Consider the following 14,906-nt stretch of genomic DNA (forward strand, 5'->3'; position numbering starts at 1 on the left):
AGAGTGTTGCTTTGGAAGGTGAGGACATGCAGGGAGGTGCACCTGAAAGACAGGCTCAGATGGTACACAGTGGGATAAACAGTAATATACTTGGAAATGAATGTTGTGGATCTCCAATTTCAAGCATACAACACAAGGAAGGACGGAAGGCACTGTGGTATTGTCCCAGCCTCTGAAGCAGGAGGCCCAGGTTTAAGTCTCCCACCACACTTCCCCGGGGTCTCCCCCCCACGTCCCCGGGTATCTCCCGCCCACTCCCTCCCTGTCCCCCGGGGTCTCCCTCCCTGTCCCCCAGGATCTCCCCACCGACTCCCTCCCTGTCCCCCCGAGGTCTCCCCCTGACTCACTCCCTGTCCCACGAGGTTTCCGTCCCTGTCTCCCGGGGTCTGTCTCCCTGTCCCCCAGGTCTCCCCCTACTCCCTCCCTGTCCCCCGGGGTCTCCCCCCGACTCACTCCCTGTCCCACGGGGTCTCCCTCCCTGTTTCCCGGGGTCTCCCCCACAACTCCCTCCCTGTCCCACAGGGTCTCCCCCCCACCACGCCCTCACTGTCCCCTGGGGTCTCACCCCCCACCACTCCCTCCCTGTCCCCTGGGGTCTACACTCCCCACTCCCTCCCTGTCCCCCGGGGTCACCCACCCCCACTCCCTCCCTGTCCCCGGGGTCTCCCCCCCACCACTCCCTCCCTGTCCCCCCAGGGTCTACCCCCACCACTCCCTCCCTGTCCCCCCGGGGTCTACCCCCACCACTCCCTCCCTGTCCCCCGGGGTCTCCCTCCCTGTCCCCCAGGATCTCCCCACCGACTCCCTCCCTGTCCCCTGGGGTCACCCGCCCCCACTCCCTCCCTGTCCCCCCGGGGTCTACCCCCACCACTCCCTCCCTGTCCCCCGGGGTCTCCCTCCCTGTTCCCCAGGATCTCCCCACCGACTCCCTCCCTGTCCCCCCGGGGTCTCCCTCCCTGTTCCCCAGGATCTCCCCACCGACTCCCTCCCTGTCCCCCCGGGGTCTCCCTCCCTGTTCCCCAGGATCTCCCCACCGACTCCCTCCCTGTCCCCCCGGGGTCTCCCCCCCAACTCCCTCCCTGTCCGCCAGGGTCTCCCCCCTACTCCGTCCCTGTCCCCCCGAGGTCTCCCCCTGACTCACTCCCTGTCCCACGAGGTTTCCGTCCCTGTCTCCCGGGGTCTGTCTCCCTGTCCCCCAGGTCTCCCCCTACTCCCTCCCTGTCCCCCGGGGTCTCCCCCCGACTCACTCCCTGTCCCACGGGGTCTCCCTCCCTGTTTCCCGGGGTCTCCCCCACAACTCCCTCCCTGTCCCACAGGGTCTCCCCCCCACCACGCCCTCACTGTCCCCTGGGGTCTCACCCCCCACCACTCCCTCCCTGTCCCCTGGGGTCTACACTCCCCACTCCCTCCCTGTCCCCCGGGGTCACCCACCCCCACTCCCTCCCTGTCCCCGGGGTCTCCCCCCCACCACTCCCTCCCTGTCCCCCCAGGGTCTACCCCCACCACTCCCTCCCTGTCCCCCCGGGGTCTACCCCCACCACTCCCTCCCTGTCCCCCGGGGTCTCCCTCCCTGTCCCCCAGGATCTCCCCACCGACTCCCTCCCTGTCCCCTGGGGTCACCCGCCCCCACTCCCTCCCTGTCCCCCCGGGGTCTACCCCCACCACTCCCTCCCTGTCCCCCGGGGTCTCCCTCCCTGTTCCCCAGGATCTCCCCACCGACTCCCTCCCTGTCCCCCCGGGGTCTCCCCCCCAACTCCCTCCCTGTCCGCCAGGGTCTCCCCCCTACTCCGTCCCTGTCCCCCCGAGGTCTCCCCCTGACTCACTCCCTGTCCCACGAGGTTTCCGTCCCTGTCTCCCGGGGTCTGTCTCCCTGTCCCCCAGGTCTCCCCCTACTCCCTCCCTGTCCCCCGGGGTCTCCCCCCGACTCACTCCCTGTCCCACGGGGTCTCCCTCCCTGTTTCCCGGGGTCTCCCCCACAACTCCCTCCCTGTCCCACGGGGTCTCCCCCCCACCACGCCCTCACTGTCCCCCGGGGTCTCACCCCCCACCACTCCCTCCCTGTCCCCTGGGGTCTACACTCCCCACTCCCTCCCTGTCCCCCGGGGTCACCCGCCCCCACTCCCTCCCTGTCCCCGGGGTCTCCCCCCCACCACTCCCTCCCTGTCCCCCCAGGGTTTACCCCCACCACTCCCTCCCTGTCCCCCCGGGGTCTACCCCCACCACTCCCTCCCTGTCCCCCCGGGGTCTACCCCCACCACTCCCTCACTGTCCCCCAGGGTCTCCCCTCACCACTCCCTCCCTGTCCCCCTGGGGTCTCCCCCCACCACTCCCTCCCTGTCCCCCCAGGGTCTCCCCTCACCACTCCCTCCCTGTCCCCCAGGGTCTCCCCTCACCACTCCCTCCCTGTCCTCCGGGGTCTCCCTCCATGACCCCCGGGCTCTCCCTCCCTGTCCCACGGGGTCTCCCCCCCACCACTCACTCCCTGTCCCCCTGGGGTCTCCCCCCACCACTCCCTCCCTGTCCCCCCAGGGTCTCCCCTCACCACTCCCTCCCTGTCCTCCGGGGTCTCCCTCCATGTTTCCCGGGCTCTCCCTCCCTGTCCCACGGGGTCTCCCCCCCACCACTTCCTCCCTGTCCCCCCGGGGTCTCCCCTCACCACTCCCTCCCTGTCCTCCGGGATCTCCCTCCATGTCCCCCGGGCTCTCCCTCCCTGTCCCACGGGGTCTCCCCCTACCACTCCCTCCCTGTCCCCCGGGGTCTCCCTCCCTGTCCCCCAGGATCTCCCCACCGACTCCCTCCCTGTCCCCCGGGGTCACCCGCCCCCACTCCCTCCCTGTCCCCCCGGGGTCTACCCCCACCACTCCCTCCCTGTCCCCCGGGGTCTCCCTCCCTGTGCCCCAGGATCTCCCCACCGATTCCCTCCCTGTCTCCCCGGGGTCTCCCCCCCAACTCCCTCCCTGTCCGCCAGGGTCTCCCCCCTACTCCGTCCCTGTCCCCCCGAGGTCTCCCCCTGACTCACTCCCTGTCCCACGAGGTTTCCGTCCCTGTCTCCCGGGGTCTGTCTCCCTGTCCCCCAGGTCTCCCCCTACTCCCTCCCTGTCCCCCGGGGTCTCCCCCCGACTCACTCCCTGTCCCACGGGGTCTCCCTCCCTGTTTCCCGGGGTCTCCCCCACAACTCCCTCCCTGTCCCACGGGGTCTCCCCCCCACCACGCCCTCACTGTCCCCCGGGGTCTCACCCCCCACCACTCCCTCCCTGTCCCCTGGGGTCTACACTCCCCACTCCCTCCCTGTCCCCCGGGGTCACCCGCCCCCACTCCCTCCCTGTCCCCGGGGTCTCCCCCCCACCACTCCCTCCCTGTCCCCCCAGGGTCTACCCCCACCACTCCCTCCCTGTCCCCCCGGGGTCTACCCCCACCACTCCCTCCCTGTCCCCCCGGGGTCTACCCCCACCACTCCCTCACTGTCCCCCAGGGTCTCCCCTCACCACTCCCTCCCTGTCCCACGGGGTCTCCCCCCCACCACTTCCTCCCTGTCCCCCCGGGGTCTCCCCCCACCACTCCCTCCCTGTCCCCCGGGGTCTCCCCCCACCACTCCCTCCCTGTCCCCCCAGGGTCTCCCCTCACCACTCCCTCCCTGTCCTCCGGGATCTCCCTCCATGTCCCCCGGGCTCTCCCTCCCTGTCCCACGGGGTCTCCCCTCACCACTCCCTCCCTGTCCTCCGGGATCTCCCTCCATGTCCCCCGGGCTCTCCCTCCCTGTCCCACGGGGTCTCCACCCACCACTCACTCCCTGTCTCTCAGGGTCTACACTCCCCACTCCCTCCCTGTCGCCCGGGGACTCCCTCCCTGTCCCCAAGGGGTCTCCCCCCAACTCCCTCCCTGTTCCCCCCACCCCCCCCCCCGGCGTCTCCCCCCCGGGGTATCCGTCCCTGTTCCCCGGGGTCTCCCTCCGTGTCCCTGCCCCGGTTGCCATGGTGACACCGCCTGTTTACCGCTGGCGGACTGACATGGCGTCGCCCCTGGAGCGGGAGGCGGCCGAGTACCTGACGGAACATCAGATCCTGGAGCTGCTCGATAACCTGGTCAGCATGTTGCTGTACGAGCGGCCAGGTGGGTGACTACGGAGGGAACCGAGGGCGCCGCGCCCCGGGCTTGGCGGCCCGCAGCGACCCAGCGGAGGCTCCGAGGCCGGGAGCCCTGTTCCTGACAGCCCCTGCCCTCACCCGCCCCCATTAAACCACCTACCCCATTCCTCAACCCCTTTCCCTTACCGCCCCATCCCCACAATCACCTTCATTCCCCTCTCCCCATCACCCATGGCACTTCCCTCATCTCCATGTTCCCCCATTTCTCCCCGTTTTGCCCTATTCTTCCACCAATTCCCACCACTCCCCCTCCCCATATACCCACCATCCCCCCTCCCCCATATACTCACCACCCCCCTCCCCCATACACCCACCACCCCCCTCCCCCATACACCCACCACCCGCCACATTCTCTACATTCCCACTATTCCCCCTTCCGTATCTCCACCGTTACCCTCTACTCCAACATTGCCAATCCTGACAGTCCACCCCATCTGCCTCTCCCCCAATCCCATCCCGTTCCCCCATCCACCCTTTCCCTGTCCTTCTCATCCCTACATTCCCAAACTCTTCCCCTTTTTCCCGTTAAACTCTTCCCCTCAGCCCCAAGCTCAACCCTCTTGGCACCATCTAACCACTGACTTTATATTAGTTTAATGGCACCTTATCATATTTTATTTCACACAGAAGTATTTACCAATTTATCACCAGCTTGGCAGGTTTGGATGGGTGATTGACACGTTTGTGTTGTATATTCCATATAGTTCTTTGTTACTATGTTAGAGTGAGCATAATAAAGTGAGGATGGATAAATGTGTCAGAACATCCTACATATCTGCCCACATTGGAGAACAACTGGGGCAATTTATGTTCATTTCATGGAATAAAATCTTCAATTTATAAAGTTTGTATCATTCAAAAGATTCAAAATTGAATCTGAAACAAAATAATGTGCAGGGTTAAAGGCAGAACGCAAGGAAATAACAGTGAATTACTCCCAGCCATAGAGCAAGACTGGATAAAATGGGCTGAGTGGCAGCCTCCTGCCTGGTAACAATGCTGTGTGATATCTTTCTTAAATAAACATTTTCTTAAAAATCAAGCAAAACTGCTCCTTCTTTTATAAAGCCACAGCTCATCAAGTCCAAAACCATAACAAACGTAACGTACAAAGTGGTAATTCTGCTGTTTTATCTTGTATATTCTGTGGTTCCAAAATATCACAGTTGTATTGCCAGACGCTGGGTACTGTTTGTCCATTGCAGCCTTAGCTCGTAAGAAAGTAAAAGAGATGGAAGCCACCAACTGATCATTCTCCACAGCCTATTTCCAACCAGGTACTAAATAAAAACTGAAAGAACTGCGGATGCTGTAAATCAGGAACAAAAACAAAGTTGCTGGAGAAACTCAGCAGTTCTGGCAGCATTTGTAAAGGAAAAAACAGAGTTAACGTTTCGGTCTGGTGACCTTTCCAGCGATTGGAAGGGTCACCGGACCTGAAATGTTAACTCTGTTTTTTCCCTCACAGATGCTGCCAGACCTGCCGAGCTTCTCCAGCAACTTTATTTTGTTCCAGCCAGGTACTAGTCATCCGGCCAAACCTAGGTTCATATCGACAAGGAGACTCTCTAGTTTGCACACTCGGCGACCAAAGATCAGGAACACAGGACAGAAGTTCAGGAAGTCCAAATTCTCATAGTGAACAAAAGTATAAAATATTGAGAGATTATAGTCAGATGGTATACAGACCTACTTATTTTCGATGTGTGAGATAAATGTGAACAGAATGTAGTGATATGTTGAACAGAAAATTAGAATTGTTTTGCCACCTCCATTCATGCTGCTGTTTTCATAGGCAGTTGTTGACCTATTTATTACCAAGTGTAGAAATTTGTTCTTTTGTCTTTGTTTACAAAATGAATAACATAACTAACTGAACTACAGTAACAACTGTTCGATTAAAAATATTTGCAGCTAAGCCAGTGGAGTTTTTAGTACAGCAACTGGAAAAACTGAAGAGTGCCAGACAGACTAAGAAGGACTATCCTTCCTTGTTTGATGAGTCAAATGTAGATGCTGTGTTTGGAATTTTGGATCCTACAAAGCAAGGACATATTACTTTGAGGCAGTATAGAGAAGGTAAGATTCTCATGTCTATTTGTAAAGGATTTTCTGCTGTTGAGTATGGAGTATTGTGAAATGAGGCTCAGTTCTAATTCCTTGCATGGACTCATTTCAGCTTTGAAAACTCTCGGAATAAAGGATTTTGAAATGAACCCAACGGGTGCCGAAAATGATAAAATCACTCTGGCAACATTCAAAAAAGTGGCGTAAGTACTGAATCCATTCTCTTGGCATTGTCCTAGTAACTTCCAAATTATCCAGCAGAGAACAAATATTCTGATGGCTTTTGTGCCATCCAAGAATTCAACAGTGAACAATTCTGATAGTGATTGGCCAATTCTAGTACATTCCCACTGGGGAATTATAAACTTTAATCTCCAAAACGTGCAGATTCTTGGCGCTGTCAGTTTTTGATTTTTGGACACATATATTTCTATTTCTGGAAATATGATTTGTTTTTGGAGGAACCTAGGTAAGATTCAGGCTCGCAGCATAGACTTTCAATGGTTTTAAAGAGAAGAGAAAACAATCTAAATTAATCTGATGAAGTGTCACAAAGATTAGTTTTAAGAAATCTGAAAATTTCTGAAAAAATTGAACTTACAGAAAGCTGTGTGTTGATTGTAAAAACAAAATGTGGTTGGCACAGTAGGTTTTTATTTTTAGCAAACACAGAAATGTGGTAAGTTAGAGAAGGCAGTGAGACCTAACATGTTAATAGAGGAGGATGTTTCGTTGATCTGGAAATTTTACAGGTGGGAAATAGTTCCTCGAGGATTGTCTCCTCTCATCCTGTCCTTTAGACACTGTCTGTTGCTTTTGTGATTCATGTGTAATATTCACAGCCAAGGCTTCTTCATGTGCACCTTTCATTACTCAGAGGGAGAAGTGCAGCAGGTAGAGTGGGAACACTGTCAGTTCCAACCTCTCCTTCGTGGCTGTTAGGTCAAATTCCTGGAACTCTCTATCCAAAACACTACAGGAAGTACCCTCACACTGACAGCAAAAACAGTTCGAGAAGAAGGCTCACCATCACTACCTTGAGAGTGGCTTTGTTGGTCATGCCCTTGAAAATAAATTGAAAAGAATTCAAGACAGCATGGTTCCAAGGGGGTTGAGAAACATATCAACCATGATCAAATCACAGAGCAGACTTGATAGGGTGAATGGTGTAATTCTGCTCCCGTATTTTATGATTGATGGATTTCATCTTCAGTCTATACTGGGTCAATCAATCACAAGCCAGGTAGGCAGCAGGGACAATGCAGTTGCTTTCCTGCCCCTTCACTACAGAAATTGCCCATGGTTGTCACTAATCATCATTATCATAGATGAGGATGGGTCAGTTTAACTGCATTGTTGTCTTATTGTAAGAGCTTTCCATCACTGCTTGGTTTATGTTGACTTAGTTGTCACTTAAGGATACAACCTTCGAACATAACCCAACAAGGAATCAACACTGAACACTGCAGAGAGAAAATTGATAGAAAAGCAAGAAACCAAATAATAACTTGATGGCACGAGTATTATAAATGGCAACTGTCAAAGTATGATTACAAAACTGCATGGTATAATTCCATTCTCAATTTCTATTATCACTTTATATCTACTGTAAGTTGCACGCAAGAAAAGTAAGCTATCCTCTCTGGAAATTGTGCATTTGTCTTTTTTAAATTCTTGGATTCAACTGAATCTTAAATATTTGCATGACTTATCCAAATCCATGGCATAACTTTGAATTATAATTTGCAGTGGTGGCACTACAGTTGCTTTTCATACTTTCTTAATCTAAAGTAGCATCAGGCCCTTCATTTTAAGTTAACTGTGATTCCCTAGAGGTGACATTAAGAATTGGCCTGAAATTTGATGTTATAATGACAATAAAATATTCAACTTACGCTATTATTGCCCTTTGAAGTACTGACATTAACACATAGGAAGTTAAGAGGGAAAACTAGAAGTTGCTGTATGTGATTCCATGCTCCTCCACAGGGTGCACTGTTGTAGATTTTGCATATTATTCTCCAATCACGGTATGATTTGATACAATCTCCAGCTTTTTACACACAATTCTCACTATAAAGAAAACTTTGAAAAAGTTTAGCTCTGTTGAATGAAGGCTGAATGAGTTTTTTTTAAGCAGAATACTTAGTCAATATTATTGAACAATATTATTAAACTACTAAAATATAAGAAATAGGTACTAAGTCATCCTGGAGCAGTGTTTTTAGAGCCATAAGACTGTGCTATTTTTGGGTCTGTAGATTGTGAAGGTGCAAAGATGGCCTTTTGAGGAATGGTGTGCTTTTCCTGTCGGATGTGGGAGATTACGAAGAATTTCAATGTTTCTGATGATTGTCTGTAGGAAGTGTGTTTTGTTGCAAATCCTGTCAGATCTCATGAATCAGAGCGGCAGCTAGGGGCAATGAGGAATTTACAGGTGCTAGGGAGTGTGATGGATGGCATTTTGGGGAGGGTAGAAAAACTGCAGATACAGTCACATAGATAGGTTACCTCTAGTGAGAAGGGTAGGCAGGTAGTGCAGGAGTCTCCTGTGGCTATCTCCATCTCAAACAAGTGTGCTGTTTTGGAAAATGTAGGGGGTGATGGGCTGTCAAGGGAATATAGCACTGAAAGCCAGGTTTCTGGCACCGAGACTGGCTCTAATGTAATGATGGTATGTCAGGTTCCACATTGGACTTCACAAGCTTCAAAATCTCCCCTCCCCCTACCGCAATCCCAAAACCAGCCCAGGCCATCCCGCCTTCCTAACCTGTCCTTCCTCCCACCTATCCCCTTTTCCCACCTCAAGCCCCACCCCCATCTCCTACCTATAACCTCATCCCGCCCCCTTGATCTGTCCGTCGTCCCTGGACTGACCTATCTCCTCCCTACCTCCCCACCTACACTCACCTTTACTGGCTCCATCCCCGCCCCTTTAACTTGTTTGTCTCCTCCCCACTTATGTTCTCGTCTATCCATCTTCGTTCTGCCTCCCCCTCTCTCCCTATTTATTTCAGAACCCCCTTCCCATCCCGCATTTCTGAGGAAGGGTCTAGGCCCAAAATGTCAGCCTTCCTGCTCTTCTGATGCTGCTTGGCCTTCAAATGGAACTAGATTTCATTTCTATGAAAATGAATTTAGGGTTTCTAGTCAGCAGGGATAAGTTAGACTGAAGGGTTTGATTCTATTCTGTACAGATTTATGACTCTATGACTCTATAACTTCTCTGTCCCACAAAAAATATTCAGAATTCTGGAAGGTTATTATCTCCAATTCACATTTTAAAAAATCCATAGGTTTTTAAAGTTTCTTTTTAAGTTTGTTTGATATTTCAACTTCTGCCCTCATCCTATTTATATGTCCCAAATTTTATTTTCTCATTGTGAACTGATTAAAAATAATGATAATGATCCCATCTGTACTGATCTAGGTTTAATTTACATCACAATACAGGAGATGTAGAGTCCTTTTTATCTTTCTTGAAATTCAAGCTTCCTTCACTATTTACTTCAAAATCTCACCATTATTTTAAGGAAGTGCTATCAGTTACGTTAGTGTATGAGTAAATTTCCTTTAGAAAAGGTAGGAAGTCATTCTGTGCTTACTACTGCAACTATTCTCATTATCAATGGGTGCTCCATTTACGAGTTAATAATCACCTCTGTGTTTTGCACATTCATAGTAATAGTCCACGTGGTGACCTGAAAGCCATCAACTGCATTACTTTGCTTCTGTGATTAGTTATGACTGTATATAAATGCTAATAAAATGTATGGGATTATCATAACAATTTATTATTTTTAAGTTTCAGTTTTTTTAAATAAACATCACTGAAAGGGATAACATGACTATATTGAATTATTATTTTTGTATGGTAAACATTAGCAAACAACTAAACACCGCACACAAAAATGTATCAGTTGTTTTATTTATTGACTTAATATGGAAATGAGGGTGGTTGATTTTTAGCTGTCTGTCATTTATCCAGGAATGTTCAGACAGTTGGTAGCAAAGAGGAATTAAACTTGGTAGTCAGGTTAAGAAACTCTTAAACCCTCTCACTTGGCATGAATTGTTCACCATTTCCTGTTCTCACATAGTCAGTGAGATTCCATAAAACAATGATCATCAACACAAAGAAGTCAAAATGTCATTTCATTTAGCACTTAGAGCTGTGAAAAAATAAATGATAATATTTTTTAAATTTTCATCAGTTGTCTTTCCAATAGGACTCCTCAAGATACATGTGGCTTCAGAAAACTTAATTTTTGTCGCAAAATTATATATATATACACACAATGTTCTCTTTTGACCTTATATATAATACTACATGCAATGCTGTTTCAAATCTATTGCTATACTTATTTCATGTTTTTATTTATATTCTCAGGAATGTTGGATTAATGAACGCTTGTGCCACATTCAAAACTACTCAAAGTTAAGCAGCTTGCTTTTGTCTCCATTGACATTTTGTAGATTTACCAATAACTATTTGGATGGCAGCAACTGACGTGCATCTCAACATGCGTAGAGTATAAATGATGTAGCCAGATAATTTTGCTACACACGTGTACGTGAATAAATTATATTCACCTTGACAATGAAATTGATATTGTTATTGTTTCCAATGGAGTACAACTACACTGTGACCATTTTATGTGGACTTGCATTAACCTTGTGTTGTTTTAACCATAGAAGAATTCAGAGAGGAGCCTGCATTATGCCAGAGTAAGGACTGAATTTTATTTAGCTAAATTTTGCTCTGGAGGTGGCCTCCTTGTCCGATGCAGTAAAGATTGGGAGTATACCTGCCTCCACTTGACCAGTTTGCCATTTAGTAGTTGTTGGATGGTTAATTGGCCAGAGGTGGGCCTTCTGCCCCCATTGATCATAAAATTTAGGCTAACATCTGGATGCTTGAACACTAGAGAACACTAAGTGGATGATTTGAGTAGATTCAATCCTGGTTCTAGGTTAACATTGAAAGACATGAATATACAAATGTGAGGGCAGAAAAAAAACTTGTCCATCAAGCCTCCTCCACACTCATGTTCCTTTTAGCTCCATAGCTAGGCATTTCCATATGCAGCCATCTAATCTCCTGCAAAAAACACAAAATCCTTGGATCGGTGAAGGTCAGACAACCTCTGGAAAGTTTCTATCATGATGTCATCATGTGATCTGAACTGGTCAAATTCATGTTAGTCATGCTTTTGTGGACCGTTAATCCATTTATTTTTTATATTTGATGCAAAGACCATGACAATAGAAAATGTATTATCAAACTAAAAACTGTTCTGTTCTCAATTTGAGTACATGAATAGAGAGCTTTCCCTTTGTATGAGGAACTTAAATGACACCATCAGGCCAGAAGATGAAGGCACCACCTAGTTTCAAAGATGTAGAAGAAAAAACAAAATAAAGCAAAAGTAACTGACATTGCAATCAACTTTTAACACATCAGAGTGCAGAATTATAGAATTTTACAGGACAAAGGAACTATGTAGCTCATTGTGCCTGTGTCAGATCCCTCAAAGATAGTACCTATTTTGCCATTCTTTTCCTGTACATTTCTTTTCAAAAGAAAAAAGTCTGGTTCTTGTCTGGTTCTTATCCATTTCTGCAGCATTACAGGTGTTAACAACGTTTTACGTTATTTTCTGCTTCCAATGCCTTACATCCTCAGTTTCCTGATAGAGAGATATTTAACTCAATAAAAACCGAAATTGCTGGAGAAACTCAACAGGTCTGGCAGCACCTGTACAGAGAAGACAGAGTTACCATTTTGAGTCGTGTGACCCCTCAGAATAGTTACAGTTGTGAAGATGGGTCACTGCACTCAAAATGTTAGCTCTGTTTTCTTGCCAGACCTGCTGAGTTTCTCCAGCAATTTCAGTTTTAGTTTGTTTCAGATCTCCAGCGTATGCAATTCTTTATCTTTTCATAAGTAGTCGATTCAGTTGGTTAGGTGGCTGAAGTGTGGCTCAGATTAATGTTCAGTTTGTGTTCCAGCTGAGGTAGATTTTGGAACCTGCCTTCTTGCCCTGTCACTGACAGTGGAAAGCAATGCAAACGACCACTGACAAAACCACAAAGGAACATGGTTCGCAATAGAGCATCAGCAGACATTGAGTCAAGGTCCTGTCTTCAGGACACAGCAATCATGTTATGAAATGGAGTTGCAGATGCAACAGCCAGTGGAAGTTGTTCTTTTCTGCATCTCAAAGATACCTCCGTCTGATCTCCCTTTTTTTTAAGATGTACCAATGTATCTTTATTCCCCTCACAACCGAAGCCTCATATACAGATACCCTCTGTTTTTGTGCCCTCTCCATGCTAGCACCATTGTGTTGTGTAAAATGGGGAACTGTTTAATTGTTCTTCTTTAAAGGGAGGTGATGGCCTTGTGGTATTATCACTGGACTGTTAATCCAGGGATTCAGATAACATTCTGGGGACCCCAGATTTGAATCCGACCACAGCAGATGGCGGAATTTGAATTCAATAAAAATCTGGGACTGAGAGTCTAATGATGGCCGTGAAACCTGATTGTCAGGAAAAACCCATGTAGTTCACTCATGATTTCTAGGGAAGGAAATCTGCCATCTTAGCCTCGTCTGGTCTACATTTGACTTCAGACCCATAGCAGTGTGGTAGAATATCAACTGCCCTATGTTAGGGATGGGAAATAAAGATAAGCTTAGCCAGTTATACTTATGTCCCAAGAATGAATTATTAAAAAAAACTCCATGTTTTCCATTCCTTCCCCAAGAAACTAGACACAAAATCCTAACATGAAATTCAGAACATTTGCCTATTGGCACAGCTTGTCACTTGCTTGTCTGGGCTTTAATCCAGCTCTGCGATCAGCACTGTGTTGCTGCATAAGCTATGAACACCAAGCTATTCCACATTTCTGCAGGCTAGTGGGCATCATCAAAAAACTAGCCTCATCATGGCTGCTGTCAGAACTACTCATTATTACAGCTTTTCAGGGCTTCAATGTGGAGTTCGGGGGCATTTATGACTTGCAACCATCTGCCAGGTCACTTTGACAGCAGGGATATACATGCATTTACGCACGATGCTTTTTATTCCTTTCTTAGTCGTCATTCATTTTGCACTGACTGGGAGGCTGCCAGACTCTCTGGCTTGCTTTTTAGAACATAGCCTCTCCAGTCTTAAACTTACAGTCTGTCAGCCTCTTGTCATTTGCATTTTGTTTTCAAGTATATGCTCTTCAGCTATTACTTAAAATCTGCCAACTTTTCCAGCTTGCATTGCTGTTTAGTGCAGACAGAGAGGCCTGTCATGGTTCATAGCACTGAATAGTCAACAAGGTAGACACCAAAGCCATGTCAATATCACACCTGCAGCCTATTCTAGCAACTTACACACAGAAGCAACCAAATGATCGTGTCTGAAAGTCAAAGTTGGTGTTGGGGGTGGGGTGTAGAGGGAGGAACTTCACTTACTAGACTGAGGAGTGAATCAATTATGGAGAGCTGAAACACCCAGTCAAGGCGCGGGTCCAATCTCAGACCAGGAGGTTGGCTACAGTCAGTGAGGAATTTGTCCAACCAGAGTCCCAGGATCCTTGCAGCCCACAGATTGGGTCATTGGTCCAGGGGTGGATTGTGCACATTTGGGCTGTTTTTGTAAGTCAGTCTAGGGGTGGACCGTAGTCAGCCGTGGGGGTTTGGGTATTAACAGTTAAGGGGGCTCAACAGTGGATAGTCTGTGCAGTCCTGGGGAATGTGAGAAGCTTTAGTCTGTGCTTACAATTGATTAGGCGGGGTCCCAGAGGGAAGGACAATGGTGAAAAGGGGCAGATAGAAAATGGGTTCTCATAGGAGGGAACAGAAAGCTGTAGAAGGGGGTGTTTGCACAATTCACGGTACAGCCAACAAAAGCATGGCAGTTGTCAAAGCCATGGGCTCTGGGGTAAATGGGAACATAAATAGTAAAGAGGCTGAATGGTAATGAGGAAGCTGGCAGGTCATTGAGGACACAAGGACAGTGACACAAAAGGGAACATGACAGGTGGAGAGGTCATCAGAGAATCCTGCGATTCACTCATGGTAGCTTGAAATTGTAATGTCACTCATCTGACATGCAACTACATTACATTAAAAGATCATTCTTTATGCAGCCATTAACATTAAAAGCTAATGCCTCAAGCAACCTTGACCACAACATTCATTGTATCATATGTGGTCCCCTGTCATTGTCATATGTGCAAAACTGTTGCCACAAACTTAGAAGTTTCACCTGGCTTTGCCATTTCTGCATCACTTTGCATACTTGATACCTACAGAACTGCCACATCTTCACACTGAACTGTACATATTCAGAGGCATGATCTGTGCTGTTCAAAGGTGGCTTTTGTTTTCTGGGAGGGAGTGTTATTACATTACCTGAATTTGACTTCCCATTGTAACATGAGCACTTTAGTCTGCACTACAAATCTGCTTAAGGTTTCATAACTGAGGCTTGACATTGCCTTCTTGTGAAGGTGAAGCCTCCATGCCACAGTGTGTGATGGTAACACATGTCACTTCACTGTGTTTGATTATGAGCAAATATGAATACTGTTGCTGATACATCGTTCTGACGTTCCCTACGGATTATTGGTTCACACATCTGAGCCGAAACCGGTGTTTGGAGAATTCTTTGTGGGTCTGCTGACCGTGA

The 14,906-nt window shown here is 48.9% G+C and overlaps 1 protein-coding gene across 1 annotated transcript; it reads left to right on the forward strand.

Annotated features, from left to right (window-relative positions):
* The first annotated feature begins 3,942 nt into the window (after window positions 1–3,942).
* On the forward strand, window positions 3,943–10,818 carry si:dkey-42p14.3 (EF-hand calcium-binding domain-containing protein 10). Its single transcript, XM_059652236.1, has 4 exons — window positions 3,943–4,110; window positions 6,060–6,224; window positions 6,325–6,415; window positions 10,603–10,818. The coding sequence occupies exons 1-4, from the start codon at window positions 3,972–3,974 to the stop codon at window positions 10,652–10,654; spliced, it is 447 nt and encodes a 148-aa protein (XP_059508219.1). The 5' UTR covers window positions 3,943–3,971; the 3' UTR covers window positions 10,655–10,818.
* Window positions 10,819–14,906: the final 4,088 nt, after the last annotated feature.

The sequence above is a fragment of the Stegostoma tigrinum genome, chromosome 18 (genome assembly GCF_030684315.1).
Source record: "Stegostoma tigrinum isolate sSteTig4 chromosome 18, sSteTig4.hap1, whole genome shotgun sequence".
NCBI classification, from domain to species: domain Eukaryota; kingdom Metazoa; phylum Chordata; class Chondrichthyes; order Orectolobiformes; family Stegostomatidae; genus Stegostoma; species Stegostoma tigrinum.